At 38.8% G+C, this 26,351-nt stretch overlaps 1 protein-coding gene across 4 annotated transcripts in view; it reads left to right on the forward strand.

The window, feature by feature from the left end:
- Nucleotides 1–26,351, forward strand: part of KLHL29 (kelch like family member 29) — a 2,735,259-nt gene that overhangs the window by 2,293,173 nt on the left and 415,735 nt on the right. For all 4 annotated transcript variants that reach the window (XM_044062747.1, XM_044062745.1, XM_044062748.1 and 1 more), the window contains one exon: nt 9,913–10,109. In XM_044062747.1, coding sequence (XP_043918682.1) covers nt 9,913–10,109 — 197 coding nt within the window. The remainder of the gene's footprint in view (nt 1–9,912; nt 10,110–26,351) is intronic.

Genomic DNA, 26,351 nt, shown 5'->3' on the forward strand with positions numbered 1-26,351 from the left:
CCCATGATGTCAGCATCAAAGGACGAGGAGCACTACCAAAAATAATATTTTAGTTTTGCCTTCTTGTGAAGCCTTCACCAACTGCAAACTTAAGTCAGATCATTACTTACTAACAAAACCCAGTCTTCTAACTTGTAGTGTTGATAGTAATACTGTCATCAACCAAATATTAACAAATAATCCTAGAGGACTTAAGCAAGCCCATACTACCTCCGCTGATTAGTGACCACAACTCTTATCATTTCTACACTGTCTTCAAAATAAAGGCCTGTTCCAGGCATGGTGACAATGGCTGCTTATTTTCAGGATTAGCACATTTTACTGGACCCCATTACTAAACACTCTCAAGCTAATACAGCTTTCCACAACTTCTCAAATTTTAACACACTGCTTCAGAACAAAATGTCATAAGTAACACAAAATGTACAAAGCATTTGTCTTCTACTTTGTGTAACAGTAATCTATAACTGCATATTAGAGCAAGGGGCTTAGTGTAAGTATAAAACTGAAAAATCAGTGACATCCTGTCAAAACTACTTAAAATAGTGCAGAAACACACCAAGTCAGGAAAATGCACCTATATGAAATATAAACTATATATTCTAACTAGACATTCACCATCCCTGTAGATAGAAGACTTAAGCAAACATTTTGGGAAATCCAGCAGTAACATTAATCTAACACTCTACTATGATAATACCCCCTGTAACCAAAATAAATAATATTGCCAACCTTACTAACACCTCACTTTGCAAATCTGGGTTCCCACTCTGCAGTACCTGTAGTCACCCCTCAATTGTCTTCATGATGCAGCACTTCTGTGTTTTAAACCAGTCACAGTCCAGCAAATAAATAAATGGATGAAAACTATTCAGCTGTCTGGTCAGCTGGGATTTGGTGGTCTATACCCAAAATTCACTCATGCTTATGATGTGTTCATCACTACTACATTGTGTCATAGAATTAACATATTGATTCAGACTGCACCCATCTTGAATTCTGGAACATTGCTACTATATTTCATCTACTGAAAATTATCAATCCACAGTCATCTAATAACTTTAGACACTTTTCAGTCTATTTTACTTTGTCCAAATTATTAGAAACATCAACATTTTTACCAACATCTTAAAATCATAGCATGCACTGCAGAAGACAAATTAGATTTCTCAAAGTTCGTAGTACTACTGTGGTTCTTTTAACATTCACCTACAGCTAATGAGAGCATGTGGAACATGGACCTTTACTGGTGACATTGCCTTTGAGAACTTCTCCCACATCTTACTGCTAATTTCTATCACAGTATGCCCATTCTGTCTCATATAATTATGACTGTCTGCAAAGTCACACAGTTAAGAATCTCTTATAAGTCAGCTCCTATCCACCTTCCAAATAGAATTCCACAAAGATCTGTAGGAGGGCAGCCCTGCTTTCTCAGTTTAACAGTAATTCCCCAAGCACCCAGTATGCAGATGACCTAGTCAGTTACTCATCCCTGTAAAGCCACACAAAACGTGCCATGTGTAAATTCAAAACATTACTTAAGCACTCATTTTCAATCACAGACCACCTAAACTTAGAATCCAAATGGCTACTTGTAAAAGGCTTACTAACACCCACCATACAATATTTTTAACAAGAAATGTTGCGCAGTGGAATAGCTGTCTGGATCACTTTGTCTTGGACTGTAACTCACTTCTCTAATAGGGTTGTTAAAAGTTTGGCACTTATTTTACAATTGTGAATTTGCTTTAGACAGATGTTTCATTTCATCTGTCATATTCTAGCTGTATAATGAAGAGTGATTTTCTTCAGATGTCCCGTAGTTAATGAATGAAGAATTAGAAGATGTTGAGTTACTTAATTTCAGTTGGCTTTAGCTCTCTGGCAGTTGTTTTTTTTTTTTTTTTTTTTTTTTATTAAAATGCCTTACCATTCGCTACACTCACGCTTCGTAAATGACAAAGAATATATGTTTACCTTTGAATTGTAGAGTGTTAAGCTCATTCGATGGAGCTTGAGATAGAATGAATTTAATTCTAACCAGTGTGATTTTGCATCTTTTCTTCTTCATATTATGTTACACTGGCCATTCACCTACTTCACTCTTGCAGTTATGGCCACTATTGCTTTATGTCCTTATCCGGCAGTGGGTGCAAGGGTCATCATGTGCTTCAACTCCTTAAGTCTGGTGAGTTTTTGAGCAAGTGATGACCCTTTTTTAGATCTGTGTGTTGTGGAAAAATAATTTGTTTTTAATATTAGCACAGTCTGAAATGTATTATCATCCTAATCTGCCTTAAACCAAACTTTTCATCATAATGTTTCACATTCAGTTTTTTTATGTTATGTTTATTTATTCTTTGACAAATTTAACAGCATGCTAGTAATGTAGGACCCATATTCAGGTGAAATTTAAATTATAAATAACTATGTCTTGCTGTGAAATAGTACGCTAGAAGGATATGGCTTCTTGTTCAATAACAGTACATTTGAAAACATATACTTGTATGTCATGCATAGCAAAACAGAGCAGTAAAGGATGCATAGAGTAAACAATTACTTAAGTGACATGGACCCGCAGATCAGGCGGGACAAGTATATATGGCAGTATTCATGCATGGAATACTAGTATGCTCACATACTTTGATTTGTTAAAGAACAAATAAACACAACATAAAAAAATTGAATGTGAAACATGGTGAAAACGCATGGCACAGTTTATGCAAATGCATGGCTTTTAGTAATGATACCTTGTCTGGCAGTTAGTGTAGGGGAATAAGGCTATATGCTGTTAATGGGCTATTTCATGTGATCCACAGTTTGAGTTCCTCACCCCCAACATATTTAACATGTGACTCTGAGCAAAGTCACTTAACTAGACAGTGCTCCCAGGATGAGTCTGAAAAAAAGTTCATGTGAACCAGAGCTTTACCCTAGTTTATAAGTTATGAAAACTAGTGTTCAAGACTTAAGACATTTTTAAATAAACTGACTCTGTAAAATTAAGATTAAAGGCATCATGTCCTGTCTGAAAGTTCAAAATTTCCTTACATTTTATCAGATTGTTGGACATCTGCAAACTGTAACATAGGCTGTTCTGAATTCTTGGGATAGCCTGCATGATATATTTGCTTCTTAATGAAGTTTTATTCAGATAAACATAATTTTACACTTTTGAGCGATAGGATTTGAATACATTTCTAAGATCAGTAGAACTTGCAGTGTTTCATCTTTGAAAGCTATATAAGCGAAGATAGCTTTACTATTAATTTATCTACAATGGAGAGAAAACCATTAAGAATCTATCATAAAAACTGAGATCTTTAGCTGAACTGTCTTGTAAATTTTCCCTGAATTGATATAACTTTTTGAAGTTGACTTCCTGTGTAGATGCAAAATGAATTATTATATTCTAATAAGGGTCTCATATAAGAAATATAAAGCATAGCTGTGGTCCTTGCTTCTCTTAAAGAAATAGATTTTAGCATTAGAACCATATGATTTAAGGTCTTAATAATTATGTTATTAACATGTTTCTCAAATGATAATTTAGTTATTATTGTGATGCTAAGATCTATATAGACATGCACCTCTTCAAGAATGGATCCATATAGAGCTATTGCACATCTTAGTGCTTGTCTGCCAAAATGCATCATTTAAAATTTATTTTCACTGAAATAGCAACATTCTTCCAAACTAGCAATGTTCTTTAAATACCTACTTACTGAATTCATGTCTTCACTGGCTATTGAAACAAATCCAACCTTGCAGTCATCTGCATACTTATTAATCTAACATTGATTTACAGGTAGATATATTGACAAAAACTAAATGAAATAAAAAGGACACCAACACCTTTATCTTGGGGTACCCCCCAAAATGTGAGTAAGTAGTCTGAATGGACTCCTTGTACTGATATACACTGAGACCATCCTACAACACAGCTATCAATCCATTTAGTCAGGTAAGGCTTTATGTTTTGAAAAATTAAGCAAAATGTTAAAACGCTTTAGCTAGGCCCACCGAAAAAGATAACAGCTGCAGAGAGTCCCGTACCCATAGCAAGAATAACATGGCATAGATTGGTAAAAGCTGACCTACTTGCAGTGAAACCATGTTGTTCTATGTCAGTACAACATAAACTGTTGACTGGATCTTTTAAAAGATGGATTAAGCATTTTTCAAAGCATTTACCTATTAGCAGTGTAAGACTAATTGTTTTTTAAAGAATCAAAAACAGGCATACACTGTTGCTACAACTCATGGGCAATACCTTTAGTCAGAAGTCCATTAAATATGGAAAATATATTTTGAACTAGAAATTTTTGGATATTAGAAATTAATACTGCAGGAATGTTGTCATGTCCCATTGATGTTTTCTTATTATTTTTTTCAATGAATTATTAATAAGAGGGTTCAAAATAGTTGAGCAAATGCCCTTCAGTGTTACAACTGCATCTTTGGTAGGTGATATTAAACCAAAGTAGGCACTATTAAAAGAGAAGTACCTATTGAATGCTTCTGCAATCTGTTTGCTATCGATTCTATTGAATATTTCATTTGACTTACTAAATTAATGTATTTATACTGTAGTTTATTATTCTGTTTATTGCCAGCCAGATTTGGTCTCAAATTTATTTATTTATTTATTTTATATCTAAGCTTACATTTGAAATCTCTGAAGATCTTAAGTTTTACTTTATTTCTTCATGTTGAGTATTTCCTGTATTGCTTATAACACTCTTTTTTTCTTTTTGCTTAATTTGATTAATTTAGTACCCAAACAATAAGGTACCATCCTAAGTTTAGCATCAGTAACAGTTTTGTACAATGACTTAATGACTTAATGTATTGTCTAATCTAGACTATCCTTTGCCATGTTCATTACTTCATCTAACCAGTTAATCTGAGTTAATATTTCACTAATGTTATCATAATTAAGTAAAGAGTTGTCATTATTTTTCATTACTGTTTGAAGTTTATGTCTTTCAGTAATTATTTTGAATGGTAATGAGTTCAGAATGGAATAACCTACAGGGGATCTGTACAAATATGTTTTTTATTATCCTCTGAGAGTTGATAACTGTAAGTAGATACATATAAGCTGTATAGTAAACTTTTTCTTTGTTGTACCAGACATGTATTAGTAAAAATATATTTTTCTGGAGCTTTTCTCCTCAGGCCTCCGCTGACAATGGACACTGTTGTCCAGTCAAACCATCCCAGTAAACAAATGTTTAATAAATCAATAAATGTTAAAACAATAATATCCAAAGTGTTATTTTCTCTGGTTGGTTCCCTAACTAATTGTGAGTAACTATTAATTGAAATAATGTCTATGAATTCTTGTTGAAAGTTTGTACCTGGTGTATAACTATCTCAATTTACTTTTGAGAAGTTCAGATCATCTATTAAGATTACTTGTTTATGAAGTACAATATTCTCCAGACTGAAAATATATTTGCAGTAAGTATTTAAATTGACTCTTAAGACTGGCAACTAATATTTCTAAAAGACTGTTTATATAAACTAGCTCTGAATGCAGTGAGACTTTAAACAGTAAAAGAAGTCCACCTCCATTCCTAATCTCAAACACAAGTATTTAGTATACCATGGAAAAGTCAAGTTGGTAACATCCCATGGTTTAACAATAGTTATGATACTCATTTTATCTGTTCACATTGTACCATTCATTTCTAGATATTTATTTCCTAGACTTTGAACATTACGGAAGTACACCTTTATAGTGTGATGAGATGTTCTAATTCTTGAAGAGTTGATATCTGCAACCTTATTTTTAATAATTCAAAAAAATGAGCAAGGTCTTTAAATTTGTTGTTAACATACCCCACTCCATAATGGATATGATGTAAAGCATCATTTGGGATTGGATAACAAATGCAACTAAATAAATACCTGTTTGTGCATACATTGAACCAGCTGCACTTTCCCGTATATTCAGCGTCTATCAGTGGTATGGTAAGTCTTTCTTCCATCATTCCAAGACAGGAATGTGTTTTCTGGGATGATGTCCAGTAGTGGCTCACTTACTACATTCAGTAAGATTAGGCCTCATTACAACACTCAAATTTTAAGTAAATGATTAAACTGCTCCTTTAAGCAACCTATATGAATGGATGGGAAATAGAAAATTCACCCTGGGGATCACTCCAGTGGCTCTACTCGACAGAGGCACTGGGAACTAAGGTTGGGTGGCACGATGCCAGGGTAATCCTATGGGCTAGGCTTGTAAAGGCTCCAGGGCCATTAGTCAAGTACACACCTATGAACCTATGAACTGGTGAATTTACTTTTATTCAGGTCCATATGACTCTTATACTCTATTCTCTTCCCCTAGAGCCATGCTGGACATGTTCATGAGTCTTGCTTGAGGGGGGTGCTTCAAGAATGTATTAAGTAAGCAGCATTGCCCCACTCTATATATAAATGCTATCCTGCATTGTGCAGGTGTACAGCTTAATACATGTAAGTAACACCAAATAATACATTTACTAGCCATTATAAACTGATTGATTCTAGTCAAATCTTATGCAGCACCTTAATGCTTCTTATCTTCTGCATATTTGCCATCTCATAGAATAATAGTAACATACATCTTTTTACTGCACCGGTAGTGAGTGCAGTATTATATTAGTTTTTTTTTTTTTTTTTTTTTACCTAAGTGAGTGAAACATATATACCTTGCATAGACGGCCTTACGCATAGGCCAACTAGATGGCCGCCTAGGGTGCCGCTCTAGTAGGAGTGCTTTTCCAGTATTTATTTGGAGTAGGTAGACCAGGATGGGGGCACCAGGTGGTCTGGTGGGAGGCGCTGTGGAGCCCTTTTGCCTAGGGCACCAGTTGACCTAAGGCCGCTACTGATGCCTTGACATGGAAGATGCTTGTTTTCTGAGCCAAATAACATATTGTATCAGGGGTGGAGCTTATGGTGTTATGTTTAGTAACTTTCTGGAAACTAGTGCAGAACATTAAAGCCCCGAGCTGTTAATGAACTGCTTCCCATAGTAAATGGTGCAGGCTTTGAGTCCTTCCACCTCCATTTGCCAGTTGTGACTCTGATCAAGTCACTTAGGGAGAAAGTGCTGTCAAGTCACTCCTGATAAGTGACATTTGTCTGCAGTGGACTTACCTGTTAATAACTGAATAAAAAACATGTATTTCCTGTAGGAACTTTTGGAAGAAGGAATCGCTAACAGTCCAGTAGCCATTTAAACACAAGGTCATATTCATCCCAGTAGTACCACTATAAGCTATCATCCAGCATGGGAATTAAGCTGCTGGAAGAGGGGATGAAGCAGCACCTTCAGGTAGAACTGGAACAATCAGCTCCGGCCTTTCTCGGTATCTTGTAACAAGGAATCTGTTGGAATGCATTCACAAGTTATTACTGTTCTCTCCTCTTTGCCTTCTTGCCCTTTGAACTGCTACTGCAGAGGCTTGTGGCATCTCACAGCAAGTCTAACTGCTTTACAGACATGCATAATTGCATCTTTGTAGAGTAGTGGTCAAATCTGTCATGAAGGCTAATTTTTGAACTGGAAAAATCTCTGTTTTGGATTCTGGCACCCACAATCACACAACAGCAAAAGTCAGGAGAGTAATAGTTTCCCATTTTTGCTTGCTTGCCACATTGCTCATGTTTTGTTTTATTTCTTAGCTTAAAATTCTAAGTGATGTTCTTTATATAACTGCTCCTTTGATGTTTCTGTTTTGTGTATTTTTTTAATCTGGCCTGTTGAAACAATATATTCAGGTGTTCTCTGATAATAACTTTTGCAAATCTCTCTTTAGCTTCCAATAAAAAGACTCTGATACTCCAATTTTGGTGGGCAGTGAGTACCACATCTTGATGCCTTCATTTACCTCTTTTCATCCAGGCTTGCACATTTGGGGGGTGTATTAAGGTGGCCGTTAGGTAAGCCACCCCCTTATTAACCTTTTAGCAGGGCATGGCATGCAGTGATATCACAAATGTACACACTCTACCTCATAGATACCTGGCAAAAACTTTGCTGCTGCAGAGATCCTCACCTTCCTCAAAACAGGAGCATAAAATGTGCAGTTCACCTTGCCCACCTCAACAGATCTTCGGATATCTGGGCTTTTCCTAAGCAGGGATTATTAGCACTGCAGACGAAGATCCTGCTGTTGTGCTGATAGACTAGCTCAAAAATGCAGTGGTTGATTTGGTCCTAATCTCATACCATCTCTGCTTGTGAAAAGGTCACCCCCAGCCTCTATATCATTCTGTACAGACATTTTTGAACTTTAAACGAATGGTCTGCAGGATGGGATATCCATAGATTCCATTTTTTTACTTGAGAATTTGTTTCACTCTAGCTGTCTCTTAAAACATAAGTTTTGTAACTTAATTTAACAAACCAAGTGTGAGATGCCCACCAGATGTGAATCCAGGTCCTGAAGAATGGGTCAGCAACTAGCAGTGCTTTTGATAGGGTGACTAGCAAGGTACATATGACAGAAAACCCACTGAATAAAAAAATCCCCCATTTACTGATGAAATCTGAAGCATTTAGGAGGACATTGTGTAATATGTATATGATTTTTGTAAAGAAAATGTATAAACATTCTATGAAATGTATTGACATCTGTATGAATACATAAATAGGTGCATAGAGGGTTTATGAAAGAGAAACTACATAAATACCTATGCTTTTCTTCTTCTTTTGTAATTATATTCCTTGCATATCTTAATTAAAAAAGATAAAGATAAAGATAAGCCTTAGAAAAATGTCACATTGTAATTTGTTAATTATAATCACATTCTTTATATTAAATGTGTTGGCTCTAGTGCCCATATAAATCACATCATGTGACTGTAGATATCTGGGTAGAATCTGGTTTGTTTTTGACACAGTATACCTTTAAGTCACTCATTTTCTTCTCCGTTTTTATTTGCAGAGAGAAAACATGGTAGATATGCCCACTCAGTATTAAACTGCACAACTTGTAAACAACTTATCTTAAACTCTAAGATTTTCTTCTGCCAGCCGACTGTGTTAATAAAGTATTACCATCCTTAATTTGTCTTTCAGAAATAATGCTACTTTGTATTGCAGCTGTAATGGGAATATACTGCCTTGAATACACGTGCTGTTTTACAATTGTCTCTAAAACTAATTCACAATTAAGATGCAGGGAATGTTCCATTTACACGAACTGAGTGCTTTCTGCAGAAAGAAGAAATCCTAGGCCACAGTCACGGAGCTCCTCAAGGATGGCTGCTGGTTTCCTGTGGCAGACAGGGTTCTTTCCCTTCCTTAATGCTTTAACCATTCTGTCTGTCTGTGTTGACTGCATTCTGTTTCTAAAGCAATACTCATTAAGGGCTTCCTGTAAATGCCCAGAAGGGAACAATACGTTTTCTCAACGTATTATTTTTTCTTTAAAAAAATACCTGAACAGTCTTGGAAAATTGCATTTCTCAAAGTAACACTGCATTTATATTTCTGTATAATAGAGAAGGTCATTAGTAATAAAGGCGTATACATTTTTGAGAAAGTATATGACCTTCTGTTCTGCAGATTTTCTTTTCTTGTAAGTGAATTTGGCAGAGGATAACAGAGTAGTTGTTAAACACTAAAATGTATTGTTTCCTTTCTAACAAGCTAACATATCTTTCATTAATGTTAGTTCATTCATTTTTATTTGCAATTTATTGCATGAGAGTGCACAGTATGTAAAATATATTTATTTATATATGCATAGTATCCTGTTTAAACTTTTCTTTCAGATCCAGTTTATACTCCTGAAATGCAGTTGTTTAAGAAATGTAATGAAATTTTTTATTTATGCTGTTGATTAATGAAATTTATCGGAACAAGTGTTTTATAATTTTTAAGAATTTCTTGTCTACTCTTACTAGGTCATCGAAAGAAAAAGGAAGTGGAGAGCAGCTGGAATTATCAATGTCAAATATAACTGCAGAGGTTCTGGAACTGCTGCTGGAGTTTGTTTACACAGGCTCCCTAATCATAGATTCTGCCAATGCAAAAACACTCCTGGAGGCTGCCAGCAAGTTCCAGTTTCACACCTTCTGCAAAGTCTGCGTTTCTTTTCTAGGTATGCATAAACCTGAGCTCTCATTTAGTCTTAAATGTAATGGTATTGCCATTTCAAATATTATCTTACGATCACCTGATTGTCCACAAAGATATTTGATAGGATAACGCTACTAATAAATGTATGACATATTGTTCATGTTACTGAATCCTAATAATCTATTCCTTATCAGCTTTACTTGAGTCAGCAGGTTAGCCTGCAGCTGTAAGCTGACCTGCTAGGTACTTTAAAGCAATATTACAGCCAAATATATATATATATATATATATATATATATATATATATACACACACACACACACACACACACACACACACACATATATATATATATAAATGTATATATATATGTGTGTGTGTGTGTGTGTGTGTGTGTGTGTATGTGTGATTTGCATAATGTGTTTGCCTGTATATTTTGTCCTGTTGTGTCATTTCATCTGTGAAGTAACTGAAGCTGTTCTAAAGATCACCTTATTAATGATGACACATGGGGTCTATCCATGTTAACTTGTTTTATTGCTGTTCTGTTATGTTGTACTGCATTCTGTCTCACAGCTTTAGGTAAGGGAATATTATACGGAAACCTAATGTCATGGTCTCAGTGTTTATTTATTTATTTTGAGTATTAATTTGGTAGCAGGGCCATTTCTTTGGCTTGCTATGTTTTTTTAGGTATGAATTGGACAGAGTAGACATTAGTCACTTTATAAAAATTAATAATATTTACATATGGTAGTGTATCACTTAAAAAATAAAGTATTTTCTTTGTCTAGCAAGGGATAATTATTTTGAATGATTTTGATCTTATTAAACTTGATGCAGTAATTACATAATGCACGCATCTCATATATTTTCTGTGTATAATTCCTTCATTATGCTAGCATGTGTTTTTTTTTTTTTCATTTCTAAAACCCAAGTGCAGTCTGGCTAAAATAATGTGATCCTAAGATTCTAGAGACTTCACTGCCAAATGGAACAGAATGTACTGCATGACAAGAGGTCACTGAATAATAAATATAACAATAATAATAATATAGGTTCTTAGAGGCCACCTCCTGAAGAGCTGAATAGTTACAACCATCAGGGTAATTGCAGAAGCAGTAGAAACTTTCACGAAAAAAAGCAGTAGTAGCATGCAATTTCTCACCTTCAAGGCAAGCATATATTTAAATAAGGCATCCTCACTTCCGGACTGGTGCTGTTGTTGTGACTGGGACCTTGACAGATGTGAAACATTTCTTCAGGACTACTACCTTGGTAAAACTTGTATATTCATAATACCAAATAAGAGTGTTCTGTGTAATGTGTTCGAGAGAGATGCAGCAGCCATAGGGAGAGACTGGAGCTGCAGCGCCTCGCTAAAGAAAGTACTGCAGTTGAGGCAAGGTTAATGTAGCAGCCATGGTTATAGGAGTGCAGGCTGGGGGTTTAGGTAGCAATCGAGAGGGAGATTTTAGGGTTAAGGAGTGAGAAGGGAGCTTAGGGCTTGGGAGCAGGAGTTCTATTTTTATGTTGTAGTGAAGAGAGATTTTAATTTTAAGGAGGGGTTAGGAATAGGATTCCTATGGGTAGTGTCAATAGAGTTAGGGTTCTATTGGTGCTGTAAAGTTAAGTAGGGTCAGATTGTGGGAGGAATGCATAATTTACTATAATTGGGTTGTCTCGCTAATAGGGGCTTAGGGCACTTGTCAGTAAGAGCAAGTGGCAGCAAGCAAGTGGGCTTTCAGGTATCAGCACTCTACCACATAAAGTAGACCCACTTCAGTCTAATAACTGTTTCATTATGTGGTAGATTATTAGTATTTTTGGGGGGGTGTTGCTGAACTTTGTAATATTTTTTACAAGATTATTATTTTTTCTTTTTTTTAACGTGGTGCAACATTTTTAAGACATTGTTACCTTTTTATAGTTTGCTCAAGACAGCACAAAAAATGAGGCAACATATCAGAAGCATAAACATGAGAAGATCTGACAGGCTACATAATATTATTTTGGGGACATAGAGATATAATCAAAACAAAACCCTTACAGAGTCCAGTTGGCATAATGGTTAAGGTCTTCACCTCCTATGTCCAAGGTGCAAGGTTTGACCATAACTTCCTGCCAATGCCTGTATGGAGTTTGCATGTTCTCTCTCAATGTATAAGGAGTTTCTCCCACCTCACAGAAACATGCTGAGTGAAGAGAAAGCATTATATAGACCAACCCCTTTGAGCATCAGCTGTGGTGTGCAGTGTTCTCAAGATACAAGAACACTGATCACAGACTGTGCGTCTTGGCAGGACTAGTCACTCTACAGCATAAAAATTGGCTCTAAGTGGTTTAGCCAAATGACCATGAGTATTTGCCAGTGATGTGCGGGTTGAGGACCTGGCCTACTTTGACCTCAGCCAGGGATCCATGCTAATGTGGAAGGGTGTATGTGTCCCTAATGGCCAGTATGTGCCCACCATAAAGCCCAGCCCAGCAGCTGTGAGCCAATGCCTTGGATAACTCTGTTGAATGAAAGCTGGATGTAAAATCAATCTACCTGCCAAACAGACGACATGATTGGTAAAGAGGGGGCTGAACATCCGATGCATCCAGAGCACAAGATGAAAGGACATTGTACACTTGACTACACAGAAGGAGGACAGGCTAGAAATGGTGTAGGAATTGTGGTAAGGGATTAGCTTCATCAGAATTATCTGATGTCATCAGAAATAGTGTTACACTCATAGCAATCATGACAGTCAGACTCCAGTGTAAGGATAGGGCATTATTCAGGGCTCTAGCACCTCTGGAAGAAGAAGAAATAAGTGGAGTTGAAGATTGGCAGCACCTCAAAACAGCATGTGTGAGGACTGTAGAACAGGTATATAGCCAATCCAGGTATGAAAATAAAGTACATAAGGAAAGCTGGTGGTGGAATATAGAGGTCCAGGAAGCCATCAAAAGAAAGAAGTGCAGGGAAAAATGGGAGACAGAAAAGTCTGACCAGGTAAGGAAGGAATACTGGTTGGCTAACAATGAGGCTAAAAGAAGAGTTACTACAACAAAGAACAAAGCATCAGAGGTACTCTACCATCTTCCGGAAAGTGACTCAGTAGATGGCTTGAAAAGACTGTGTCAGTTTGTAAGGCAAAGATAGAAAGATAAAGAAGACAGTCGTACACCTTTTGTAAGGGATGCCACTAACAACCTGCTCACCAGCCCACAGGAAATCAAAGGCAGATGGAATGAGTACTTTCAGCAGTTTCTGAATGAAGAAAACCCCGCAGAAGCTGTCCTACCCAGGACAAAATCTACAATGAAAGATGAAGAGGAGCCCACCCTAGAAGAAGTAAGAACATCACTAAGGAAAATAAAGTCAGGGAAAGCAGCAGGCTCAGATGAGGTCACAACAGATATGATCAAGATGTTGGGAGAGACAGGGGATAAAGTGCTTCTGAGTGTACTCATAGCATTACAAAGACAAATTACAAAGAGAAAGACACATCACTGAAGAATGTCAAATAAGCATACAGTGTACAAGACAAAGAAGGCATTCACAACTATCGACAGTACAGAGGTACCAAACTCCTGCCACACTGCATGAAAGTTCTGGAGAGGGTGATTGATAAATGAATACACAGAGTCGTAGAAAGTAAGATGGGAGATGAGAAGTTTAGATTCAGATCAGGATGTAGCACAGCTATCCTGTTGTTTGCAGTGAGACAGATAGTTGAAAAGACGCTAGAGATGAAGAAAGAGTTCAACTGGGCATTCTTAGACTTGGAAAAAGCATATGACAAAGTTCTAAGAAAGCTGAATTGGGCAGTCTTGCAGTGGTTCAAAGAAACATGGGTAGAATTATTGCAAGCTATGTACAAGAACCAAATGACTCAAGTATGGATAGTGTTCAGTCTCACAAAGGGGTTCCTAGTGGAGTGAGTGTGCATCAGAGTTCATGTGTGAGCCCACTGTTGTTCATACTGGTGATGGAATATATTAGCAAACAGGTTAGTAGATATAGGTCAGCAAAGCTGTTGCATGCAGATGATGTAGCATTATAGGCAGATTCTGAGCAAAACATTATACACAGACACTGAGCAAGAACTTCCGAAAAGGATAAAAGAATGAAATCCAAAACTGAAGACATATGGGATGAAACTAAGTACAGGTAAAATACATGTAATGGCAGCAAATGGCGGAATGAGAGGAAGCTGAAAACTGAAACAAAAGGGAAAATAGTGGAACAGGTTAACAGCTTTAAGTATTTGGGAGGGGTGATGGAGGAGGAAGAAAGTCTGAATTATGTCAAACCTAAAATCAGAGGGGCTGCAGAATACCAAAGAAACTGAAAATCAAGGTGCACAAAACAGTGGTGCAACCAGTGCTACTTATTATGGTACAGAAACCTGGGCAATAAAGGCAGAGCAGTTGAGGAAGCTAGAAGTACTGCAGATGAAGTGCCTGAGATGAGTGTTAGGAGGCATACTGTAGGACAGATGAAGAAATGAGGACATCAGAGCAGAATCCAAAATAGCTCTAATTGCAGAAAAAAATCAAAAAGAACAGATTACGGTGGTTCGGGCACATGCGCCGAAGAAAAGCAGAAGGCAATCTAGTGAAGAAGATTTGGAACAGACAGGAAGAAGGTAAGAGGAAGCAAGGACATCCAGCAAAGAGGTGGCTGGATTGTGCGAGAGAAGAACTGTGACAGACAGGCGTGTCATTCAATCAAGAGAGGTGGCTACATTCAACATGGCATCCTGACCACATGTAGAAAATGAGAAAGGGGGTGGATGATGATGATGAGTAGTTATCAGCTTGATGTAATTCATAGTTAAATGCAGTAAATATAAAACTGTTAAAAGAAAAATGTAAAAGTACACATTCCTAGACAAGTAGGACCAGCAGAATGAGGGAACAGAGGAAGAAGGACACTAGAATGGAAATGAGGGAAACAGGTCTTCAGTGAAGATGTAGCAAACAACAGATGATGAGGTATAGCATAACAGATCTGGAAAATGATAGGAAGGTGAAGCAATCCTGAGGGAGGGAAGGAGACAACAATGTAAACTGTGTAGAGGATTTGAAAGCATATAGACAACTGCACTGGATGAGTACAAAGAATAGCTGTCAGACACCATATGAATGTTGTTGTGTAAACTATGTGCATGTATGTACCTTGTTATAGACAGCATAGAACTATAGATCTTACAGGATGTATACTATGTTACACAGCTTTATCCATACTGGGAGTAGATCTGTAGGTAGGAGGAGAGTAAGGAGCTATGGGTAGCTGCAAATATAGCTTTATTATATATTTAGTTTGTAATGCAAAAGACAGCAATTTTTTTTTTCTAGACAAAGACCGGAACTGAATGCTCTTTTCCAGTTATAAATGAGTTGTAATAAGATTATGAGTATACGTACAAATGTAAAATGCAGTGTGAAATTTCATTTAAGGCCCCCCCACACACACAAACGCACACACACACACACACACACACACACACACACACACACACACACACACACACACACACACACACACACACACAACACACACACACACACACATACACTGGGTGCTGTTTTAGCATGGGATGTATAATCAAGACAAAGCAGGCTGATTACACACTGCAAATTGAGTATAACTATTGTACATGACATTTTGACTTATGGTCTTCAGAAGTGGAATGAAACATGATGTTAACATAAATGGCAGCAGAACTAGGATACAGTGAGACAAAGAATGAAAGATATCAGAGAAGGCTCGAGGAAAATAAAAGGGTGACAATGCATAATAAAGAATGCAACTGCTGTAGGGTGCTCAACTAGTCAAAAATGCAAAAAGGTGAGAAAGGGACCGGTTGAAAAATGAAGAGGTTTAACACTAAAAACTAAGACTTGAGTTTGTGTGTCATACACGTGAATATACTGTCATAGACACATTAAACCACTACAAAATCACCAAGGGGTATGACCATGCCCCTGCTAATTAAGTTATATATTATAAATAAAACATTATAGATACATATCAAGAACTGTGGCACTGTTGGTGTAATATGTAACTGTGCCCTGCAGAACAGTACAATATATAGTTATGTGTTATAATTACTACACTTTGCAGTAACATAAGAATGTGTAAAGGAAAAGAATTTCCCATTGTGGCCCCATCAAATTCAAGGCAGTGTAGTATTGTGTTTAAGTTAGCATACATTTAGTATTTTCCTGGTTTTGTAGCTGGTGCAGGCCAAGACTGCAGTATGCCATTCTGCATCTGCTTTTGGGGGCTAAGCAAGCTCTGTGCACTCTGGCTTGGATACTATGAAAGTTACCTTGAACAGATTTATCTTACCTGCCTTAAATGAAAATTCACACTGCATTTTACATTTGTACGTATACTCATAATCTTATTACAACTCATTTATAACTGGAAAAGAGCATTCAGTTCCGGTCTTTGTCTACTCACATAGATAGATAGATAGATAGATAGATAGATAGATAGATAGATAGATAGATAGATAGATAGATAACTAGATAGTTAATAAGTTAAATCGGCTTTGAACCTTGCGCTCTGAAATGGGAGAGGGATCTTATAAAGTGGGCTGCTGTTTAAGAACAAGTCATCATCATACACTGTGCTTTATCACCTACTTAGGTATGACAACCAGTCAGTCAAGTGTACGGACTGGATTCTAGATTTCAGAAAGCTAGTGCTTCAGAAAAGTTGAACTAAACAGGCATGAATGCAGTGCAAATGAACCATGGCGAAGTATTAGACATGCTGTCACAAAAGCAACACATCTTTGTGTAAGAATAATATGCAAATGAAAAAGAACAGCTAGTAGTTCTTTAGTGGCATCAAATGTTCGGTAAGACATACAGTGTAGGAAATGTAAAAAACAGAGAAGAGAGAGGATAAGAATGAACAGCAAGAAACAGAAAAGCTAGTCAACAAAGTGAAAGCCAACAATCAAGAAAAGGATAGCCAGTTCAGTCAACCTGGCAGGTAAAACACTCAGATATAAAAACAAGGAAAGACTTAAAAAGGGATCAATAGAAAAACTCAAAACATGCTATAGCTGCAGTGTAGAGGAATGACAGGCTGTAGCATAGCTATCCTAGGGGGGACCCTTGAATTAATACATTCTTTGCATGGAAGCTGCTTAGGAATCAGCCCATGTTTTAGGGATTATTCTTTAATGACTCTTCCAGTGTTAGAAGAATGCTGTCAGGTACTGTCCATTAAAGCAGATTTTTGAAGAACATACCATTGAGGCAGTAAGCACTCACACTCAGTAGTCCCTGCTTCTCTTTTACAAATGTTTCTTTTGTGCAAATAACTAGCAGTGTTTTATGGTATAATTTATTAGTAAGTGATATACTGCTGTTAACTGCATAGTGTAAGTTCTTCTAAACATTTCTCATTCAGAAGAACTGAGCTGACTTTTATAGAGTGAATTTGTGCCTGCCAACATCTTTGCAGTTTTGACTGATGTGTGGTGGGTGGGATCAATATTGCTAAAGAAAATTATTTTTCTCTTCTTTTGTAGTTCATTTTTGCCTCATGCCTGCTGCCCATATATCCTTCCTTTGTGCTGAGAGGTACCAAACAAATGTAAAAGGGCAAAAGTCATCTAGGAGTCTGTATAAAGTCAACTATTATGAAAACCACCCTTGCGCGGTTTTGTGCACCGCGCAGCACTAGCTTGGGTTAACTATCCCCGGCTCTATAAAGTCTGCTCTTCAATTTTTCCCTTATAACTAGTCAGTCTTTCAATCTAAGTACTCAAATCCACATCTTCTAGCCCAGTATTTGTTCTAAATCTGCACTAATTAAACCTCAGCACTCAACCCCCCTCACTTGCCTAGAGGGAATAGTCTATTTACTTCCTCACTTGTAAAAAGAGAACAGATTTTACTACTTATTCAGGCATGTCCAGAGAACATCTCCCGGTGTACTCTCCAGTCTACCTGATGAACCTGGGCATCTTGAGGCAATGTTACAACTGCCTTATGTGCATAGACAACCCTGTCCTCCTACCACCAAACACTAATACCTGCGAGAGATGCACTTATACAGCCAAACTAGAGGCAAAGCTCTCTCCAACCAAGACTGGAACAGACAGTCAAGAGGAGAATGTAAAAACTCATAGCACCCCACTTGCATCACATAGCCCCACTAAACCAACACCTCCAAAACCCACACATAGAAACACCAAGACATATACGGAGGTCCTGAATAAAAATCTGCCTAGGCAAAAGAGACCTCCAAAGCAGACACACAAGAAACCTCCTCCCACCAACACACCCCAGACAACACATAGCCCACAAACCCACTATGCCACACAGTCACAGCCCACAAGACAAAACCACATACCCAACACACTAGTCATAGGTGATTCTGTAGTCAGGCACACTGATGTCCCACTCACCAGGCTGGACAAAGAGAAGGTTACTGTCAGCTGCTTGTCGGGTGCCGGAATCTGCCACATAACGCATGCACTCAGGTCACTACAAAACAAGTACAAATATGATTCTGTCATTGTACATGTTGGTGTAAATGACCTGTGATGTACCTCCCTGGACTACATGAAAAGAGACGTGGAAGAGCTCTCCGATCTTGTAGTCCAGGCAGGTATGACCCTAGCCCTGAGTAGCATCCTGCCTTCACCAAGAATGATACCACAGTACAAGCATAAAATGATCAACTTCAAATGCATTACAAATTGTAGCTTGTTCTAGATCCCGTACCATGACCCAGAACCCACACTCTATGTTCCTGGAGACATTGGATAAAATGAGGGTCCAACCAAATACCCCAATAATGGGAGATTTCAACTACCCCAACATTAACTGGGACTACTCTTGTACTAATGCCCTTGCTCAACAGTTTCTAGAATTTATAAACTCCAGTGCCCTGGATCAACTTATAAACACCCCCACCAGGGGTAACAATATTCTGGACCTGGTCATTACCAACATGGGTGACCAGTGCTCCATGCCCGAGATCAACTCCTCGCTGGTTAGATCAGGCGATAAACTAATCACCCTAGACATGCACATCCCAACCCCACCCCCACACAAGGAAACCATCATAAAAAAATTCTCCAAAGCGAACTTCATGCTACTCAAAACAGAGGTGGCTAACTTCACGATGCCCCTGCAGATGGACAATACAGTCAGGGCTGCTGAATCCTACACAAATGCACTCTACAAGCACCTACATGAGTGCATGGATTGAGCTATCCCTAACAGAACCAAAACGCTATCCTCCAAAAAAGGAAGACAATCTGGTAGTCCCCTGCCATAAACAAACTCTACAACAGAAGGAAGAAACTGATGCAAAAGAGAGTAAAATCCCATGAATGGAGGAGCTCCCTGACTGGCCTCAGTAAGAAGCTAAGATCACTCATAAAATCCTCCAAAGCTAATTTTGAAAGAAAAATTGCCACGGATTCCAAAGACAACCACAAGGCTTTCTTTAGCTATGCCAAGAATCTCCAAGGCAACACTCAAATCTGCACTAAGCTACAGCAGAATGGCACAAAATATACAGAACCAACAGATATTGCCAACATCTTGGCAGACAGATTCAGTGCTAACTTTACTCCCCTTTTACCCCCCAAAGGGCCCATAAATATACCAGATGAGTGTAGAGCCCCGTTAATCACAAGCACGCATGTGAAAATGGCACTCTCTAAAGCCAAAAACACAGCATCCATGGGACCGGACAACATCCCAGGCTGCATCTTACAAGAACTCCAGAAAGAACTAACATGCTACCTAAACTCCTTGTTCATTCGCAGCCTCACCACAGGTTATGTGCCCACTGAATGGTGCACAGCAATGGTTATCCCACTCCACAAAGGAGGAGCCACCACAGACCCCAGGAACTATCGACCTATTAGTCTGACAAGCCTGGTCTCCAAGGCCATGGAGCATATCATCATGGAACTCATTAACAGAGACATTGGCAACTTCCAAACTTTGGACACTACCCAGTTCGGATTTGTAAAGGGTAGATCTTGTCTCTTAAACCTGGTAGACTTCTTTGAAATGGTCACCAAGGCCATTGACGAGGGCAAGGTTGACCACACAGCCTACCTGGACCTCACTAAAGCCTTTGATACTATCCCCCATTCAGGAATCATAGATAAACTCACCAACCTTAGCATAAACCCTTACGTCATGAGATGGGTAGCCAAATGGCTCATGGACAGAACCCACACAGTGAGAGTTGCTGACTCCAAATCTGACTCCAAACCAGTGACAAGTGGAGTGCCCCAGCGTTCAGTCCTGGGACCGCTCATGTTCAGCATATACTTCTCCAAAGTGCAAGCGAACACTGAGGGTCTATGGCTAACCAAGTTCACAGATGACTGCAAACTGGGTGCCATAATCGATTGCCCTGCCGACATAGATATCCTGCAAAAGGGCCTCACCAAGACAGATACCTGGTGCCAAAACCATGGCCTCAAGCTAAATGCCAAAACGTGCATTGTCATCCTCTTTGGTAAAAACATAGTACGCATGAACTACCATATCGGTGGCAGTTCACTTAACACAGAGAGTGTGATAAGAGACCTAGGGACCCAAGTGGATAGTAACCTCACCTTTGACAATCACATCGCCACAGTGGTCAGAAAATCTTTCTACGTGGCCTGCCTAATCACAAAAGGGTTTGCATCTAGAAAAAAGGAGGTCATTGTCCCCCTCTACTCATCACTTATCAGACCCATCATTGAGTACAATGCCCCATTTGGAATGTACCTCACAAGACTCCTACAACAACTGGATAGGCCTCAGAAGTACTTCACCAAGAGGACTGCTGGCCTCAAACAGTTTCCCTATGCCGACTGGCTCAAGAAACTCCAACTCTACTCTGTCGCATATCACTTACTCCGGGGAGATCTCTGTCTGACATACACAGCTATGTCAAACCCAGAATTGATGGGCATGCTCCACTTAAAGAAATCCCAATCTCTCCGAGCTACATGCTCTAGGGACCTAAACCTTACCACAGCAATAAATAGGACATGTTGGAGGGATAGATTCATGTCCCAGAGACTTCCCATGCTCTGGAACAAAATTCCCATATACGTCAAGTAGAGCTCATCACTAGCACTTTTCAAGAAAAACCTTGATGAGTGGATGGGTAATAGGAAATTCACCCCTGGGATAACTTCTGTGGCCCTGCTGTATAAAGGGGCAGGAATTTAATCTGTATGGGTTGCGAAAGCCAATACACTTTTGGCTAGGCTTACTTATGCCCTGAGGCCAATAGCCTAGTACCTACCTATGAACCTACGAGGGTGTTTGGTGTCCTCACTAGCAGCCTGCTATAAAGACATTTGTAATGCCCTTAAGCCACCTTCAGGGTGGGGGAAAAGAGCTACCTGTGTTATTGCAGAGGCGCACAGTGCCTTCACCTGGAGATTAAACCCTCCTGCATGCTCACTATGAAGTCTGTCCAGGTGGTGGCTTGGCCAGCCGAAGGCCCAGTCTCAGAATGTGCATTTACATGCCACACCTTCTCTGAGAGATTATGACAGAACGCAATCTGCTCCTCCCCACCTTCCCCCTGGATATTTATCCTGTCCTGCCAGCTGTGTCACTTACAGTAATGCTCTAAGACATGACAGCTTAAATTTACTGCAAAGAAAAGAAGAAATAATATATTTAGCAAGAAATCTAGGAAAAGGGAAAAGTAAAAGAGGAAACGGTAGCAACAGCAAACAAGAAAATGGACCAGAGGTAATGACACATAACAGCATGAAGGTAAGCAGGCAATGTGAGATAGCACCAAAAAATCATGTGGAATACTGGAGTGCATAGAAAGAGACATAATCTAAAGAAAGGAGTTTATTACCCTCTAGGTAGTAAGCTGATAAAGGCAATCTTGGGTACTGTGTATAATTATGCAGACCTTCTAATCATTGCAAGCTTATAGAGAATAGTGAGGATTTTCAGTTTGAAAGACAAAGACCAACAAACCAAGACTGAAACCTGTGTTTAATTTGAGGAATTTCATAGAGGCCAACTGTGTGCCATCTTTAAAAAAAATGTGCAAAAGCAACATTTTATCAATGAATGTTACAAGGTAGACAGATAAAGGAAGAACATAGAAGAACAAACATGAACCAAACAAACTAATAAAAATGACAATGAAAGTGAAGAAGGTAGCCAGTACCCAAAATTCATATTTAATTAAGCACTTTCATCCACAATCCAAAGGACTTCATCAGAATACAGTGAAACAAAAAAAAATCACAGCTTTTATACTCTCATTAATTAACAATACAAAACCGTCCCCTTAATCAATATCACCATGGTAACAGTTAAAACAGTTAAAATAAAATTCATTATCTACATACATAAGAAAAGAAAAAAGAAAAAAAATTGCAACACTTTATAAACCTTTAGTAAGCATCTCATATTTTTTAAATTTACTTAATTATTAACACATAAAATACACAGCCCTTAATTTTAAAACACTACTTAGGTACATAGTTTCATTAAGCCCAAGAGTAACCATGGCATTTGTTTTTAACTGCCATTTAAGTACTAAATATTCCAATAACTCAACACTAGGCCTTCCCCTTTGTCCCACATTTACTTGATCTATGACTGTAAATTTAAACTCATGTAATGGGTATACTTCTATATGCTTATGTAATGCATTCCTATAATCTTTTTTCCTGATATCATACATATGCTGGAAAATTCTTTTCCTCAGGCTTTATTTGTTTTTTCCAGTGCAGAATACATTACAGAATTTACAGAGGGCCAAATACACTAGTGTATTTGGGTATTGGGAAATCCAACTGCAGAAAAGATAGTGTGGTAGTAAGGCAGTAGTGTATTTAGCCCCATGGGGTTATTGATTAAGGAAGGCTTTGTATTGTTAATTAATGAGAGCATAAAAGCTGTAATTTTTTATTTGACCATATTCTGATGAAGTTCTTTGAGATTGTGGACGAAAGCATTTAATTAAATATGCAATTTGGGTACTGACTGCCTTCTTCATTTTCAAGTACGCAGAAGAGTGGTAGATTATGAGAATAATCTTCTGAAGTGATAGGGTTAAAACAGTTGTGATGCCCATGTCCTGGCCCAGCAATCAAGGAGCCTCAATCCTCACCACTAACACCAGTGAGGGGCGTCTCATGTAGGAGGAAAGGATAACAAATATACACAGTACATTGCAATTTCCCTTAAGAGCACACAGAGATCATAGTCAGTCCCAGGCTGGTCGCTCCCTTGCTCTCCAGGTCCCCAATAAGACTCCCCATTGGCACAGCTATAGGGTCCAGATCTCAGCCTAGTGGGCAAGCTAAAACCTCCAGCACCCTCTCTGTCCAACCAGTGTTTTGGGTCCCTGCCCAAGTAGCTGACACACACACACTTTGAGAAGAGTTTATACAACCACACAGACACTCCTGGGGAAGGCTGGCACAGGTTCTCCAGCTGTGCCCCTTTTTCCCAGACTATAAGGCAGTACCAGCTGCCACCACCCAGTAATATTTATCAGCTACTCAAAGGCCCTTAAAAGGCTGTCCAATTATTGCTGTGCAATATTATTATCCAATTGGTAGTATAGCCCAGAGCTAAAGCTGTTAGAGTGGCTATGCACAATTTTACCAAAGGCATGTAAGTACTCTAAAAAGTTTAAATTATTTCTACAAAAACAGCCACAGTTGAAAGGGTTTAAAAATATTTCATAGCAAATAGTCAAAACACAAAAAAAATATGTTTTACTATACAGTGCTAGTCAAGAGTTTAGAGATCACAGATAAATACTTAAAATAATTCAGTAGTACAGTTCTGACATCACAGAAAAATGCTTAGTCTAATCTTTCTAGTTTCTAGCTGTTTCTAAGAGAAAACACAAGTCTAAGATAAACTTACATATAGAGTAAGAAAGTGCTGGTGAGCTGGATGGTCAAGATAAAAAATGCTTAATGCTCTCTGATTCTCTCTGTTTTTAAAATCACATTCCTGGTTCACATTACATCATTCTTCACACTTCCGTGGGCTCCCAGGCTAACAGAAACTATATTTACATTCTTCACCTCTGGGTAGAAACCAGAGCAATAAAGGACATTTATGCATGCAAATTCTGGCCATTAACTCTGGCCTTAAAACAATAGGCAAATTTCAAAGGACAAAACCACCACCGTAACAGGTACAAGCATGCAAAATCTGAAGGTAATGCTTCTCAATGCTAGAAGTCTAAACCTCAAAATGCACTCTCTCGAGGTACTCCTAAAAATAGAGAATATCGATATCTGTGCAGTAACTGAGACCTGGTTCAAGGCTCCAGAGAACACCCCTGCAATACCAGGCTACAACTCTTACCACACTTTTCGGCCACCAAACCAGGACGGAAACACTAAAGGTGGTGGAGTGTCAATATTCACCAAGGATATTCACACCACCAGGCTAGTTGCCCAACACAATGCGTCTGAAATTCTCCAGGTGCAACTAGCACTAGGTAAGACTGCAATCCAAATTGTAGCTTGCTACAGATCCCCCACCATACCCCAAGATTCTCACTACACCTTTCTAAACATACTGGAAAATATTAAGATAGAACCAAACACCCTAATACTGGGTGATTTTAACTCCCCTGCCATTAACTGGGAAAACTACTCATGTACCAAAACATTTGCCCAATGGTTCTTGGAATTCATAAATTCCAACGCCCTGGATCAACTAATCCATAGTCCCACCAGGGGCTCCAATATCCTAGACCTGGTCATTACCAACATGGGAAATCGATGCTCCACACCAATGGTCACTCCCTCGTTAGTCAGGTCTGACCATAAGCTAATCACCCTTAACATCCGCATCCCACCCCCACCCCCCAGTAAGGAAACCTCCATAAAAAACTTCTCCAAAGCCAACTTCATGCTACTCAAGTCAGAAGTGACAAACTTCATGACACCCATGCAGACGGGAACTGAAAGTTCAACTGCTGAATCCTACACTAAGGCACTGTATGAGCACATCCACTCATACATGAATCGTGCCATCCCAAATAGAACCAAGATGCTCTCATCCAAAAAAGGGAAGCCAATCTGGTTGTCCCCTGCCATAAACAAACTTTACAACAAAAGGTAGAAACTGTTGCAGAAAAGAGGAAAATCCCAGGATGCAAAAAACTCCCTTACCAGCCTCAGTAAGAAACTGAGATCCTTCATAAAATCCTCCAAAGCTAGTTACGAAAATAAAATTGCCAAAGATTCCAAAGACAACCACAAGGCATTCTATAACTATGTCAAGAATCTAAATGGCAATGCTCAGATCTGCTCTGAGATAAAACAGAATGTCATTAAATATACTGATCCCAAGGATATTGCCAATATCCTGGCAGATCGATTCAGTGCCAACTTCACCCCACTGTCACCCCCTAAATGGCCCATCTCAATAACGGAAGATTGCCAAATTCCAGTAATAACGGCCACACAGGTAAAAAACGCACTCTCCAAAGCTAAGAATACAGCATCCATGGGACCAGATGACATCCCGGGCTGTGTACTACATGAACTACAATATGAACTGGCACTTCACTTAAGTGTCATGTTTAATCATAGCCTCACCTCAGGTTTCGTGCCCACTGAGTGACGGAGAGCTACAGTTATCCCACTCCACAAGGGGGGATCCACCTTGGATCCTGGAAACTACCATCCCATCAGTCTGACAAGCCTTATCTGCAAGGCCATGGAGCATATTATCATGGAACTTATAAACAAAGACATTGGCAACCTTCAAACACTGGACCCCACCCAGTTTAGGTTTGTGAAGGGCCGATCTTGTGTCCTGAACCTGATTGACTTCTTTGAATCTGTCTCCAGAGCCATGGACAAGGTTAAGGTGGTCCACACAGCCTACCTAGACCTTGCCAAAGCCTTTGACACCATCCCCCACTATGGAATCATAGATAAACTTACTAAGCTGGGCATTAATCCCTACATCACCCAATGGGTTGCTAACTGGCTTATTGATAGAACCCACACTATAAAAGTAGCCGACTCCAAATCCAGCTCCAGACAGGTGACAAGTGGAGTACCTCAGGGTTAAGTCCTGGGACCGCTCTTGTTTGGCATCTACTTCTCTGAAGTACAGGCCAACACTAAGGGACTCTGGCTAACAAAGTTTGCAGTTGACTGCAAAGTGGGAGCCATTATTGAATCCCCAAATGATGTGGATACTCTACAAAAGGGCCTTACAGAAACAGATGCTTGGTGCCAGAGCCATGGGCTCA

The sequence above is a fragment of the Protopterus annectens genome, chromosome 2.part1 (assembly GCF_019279795.1).
Source record: "Protopterus annectens isolate FY-2018-M chromosome 2.part1, PAN1.0, whole genome shotgun sequence".
NCBI classification, from domain to species: Eukaryota; Metazoa; Chordata; order Ceratodontiformes; family Protopteridae; genus Protopterus; species Protopterus annectens.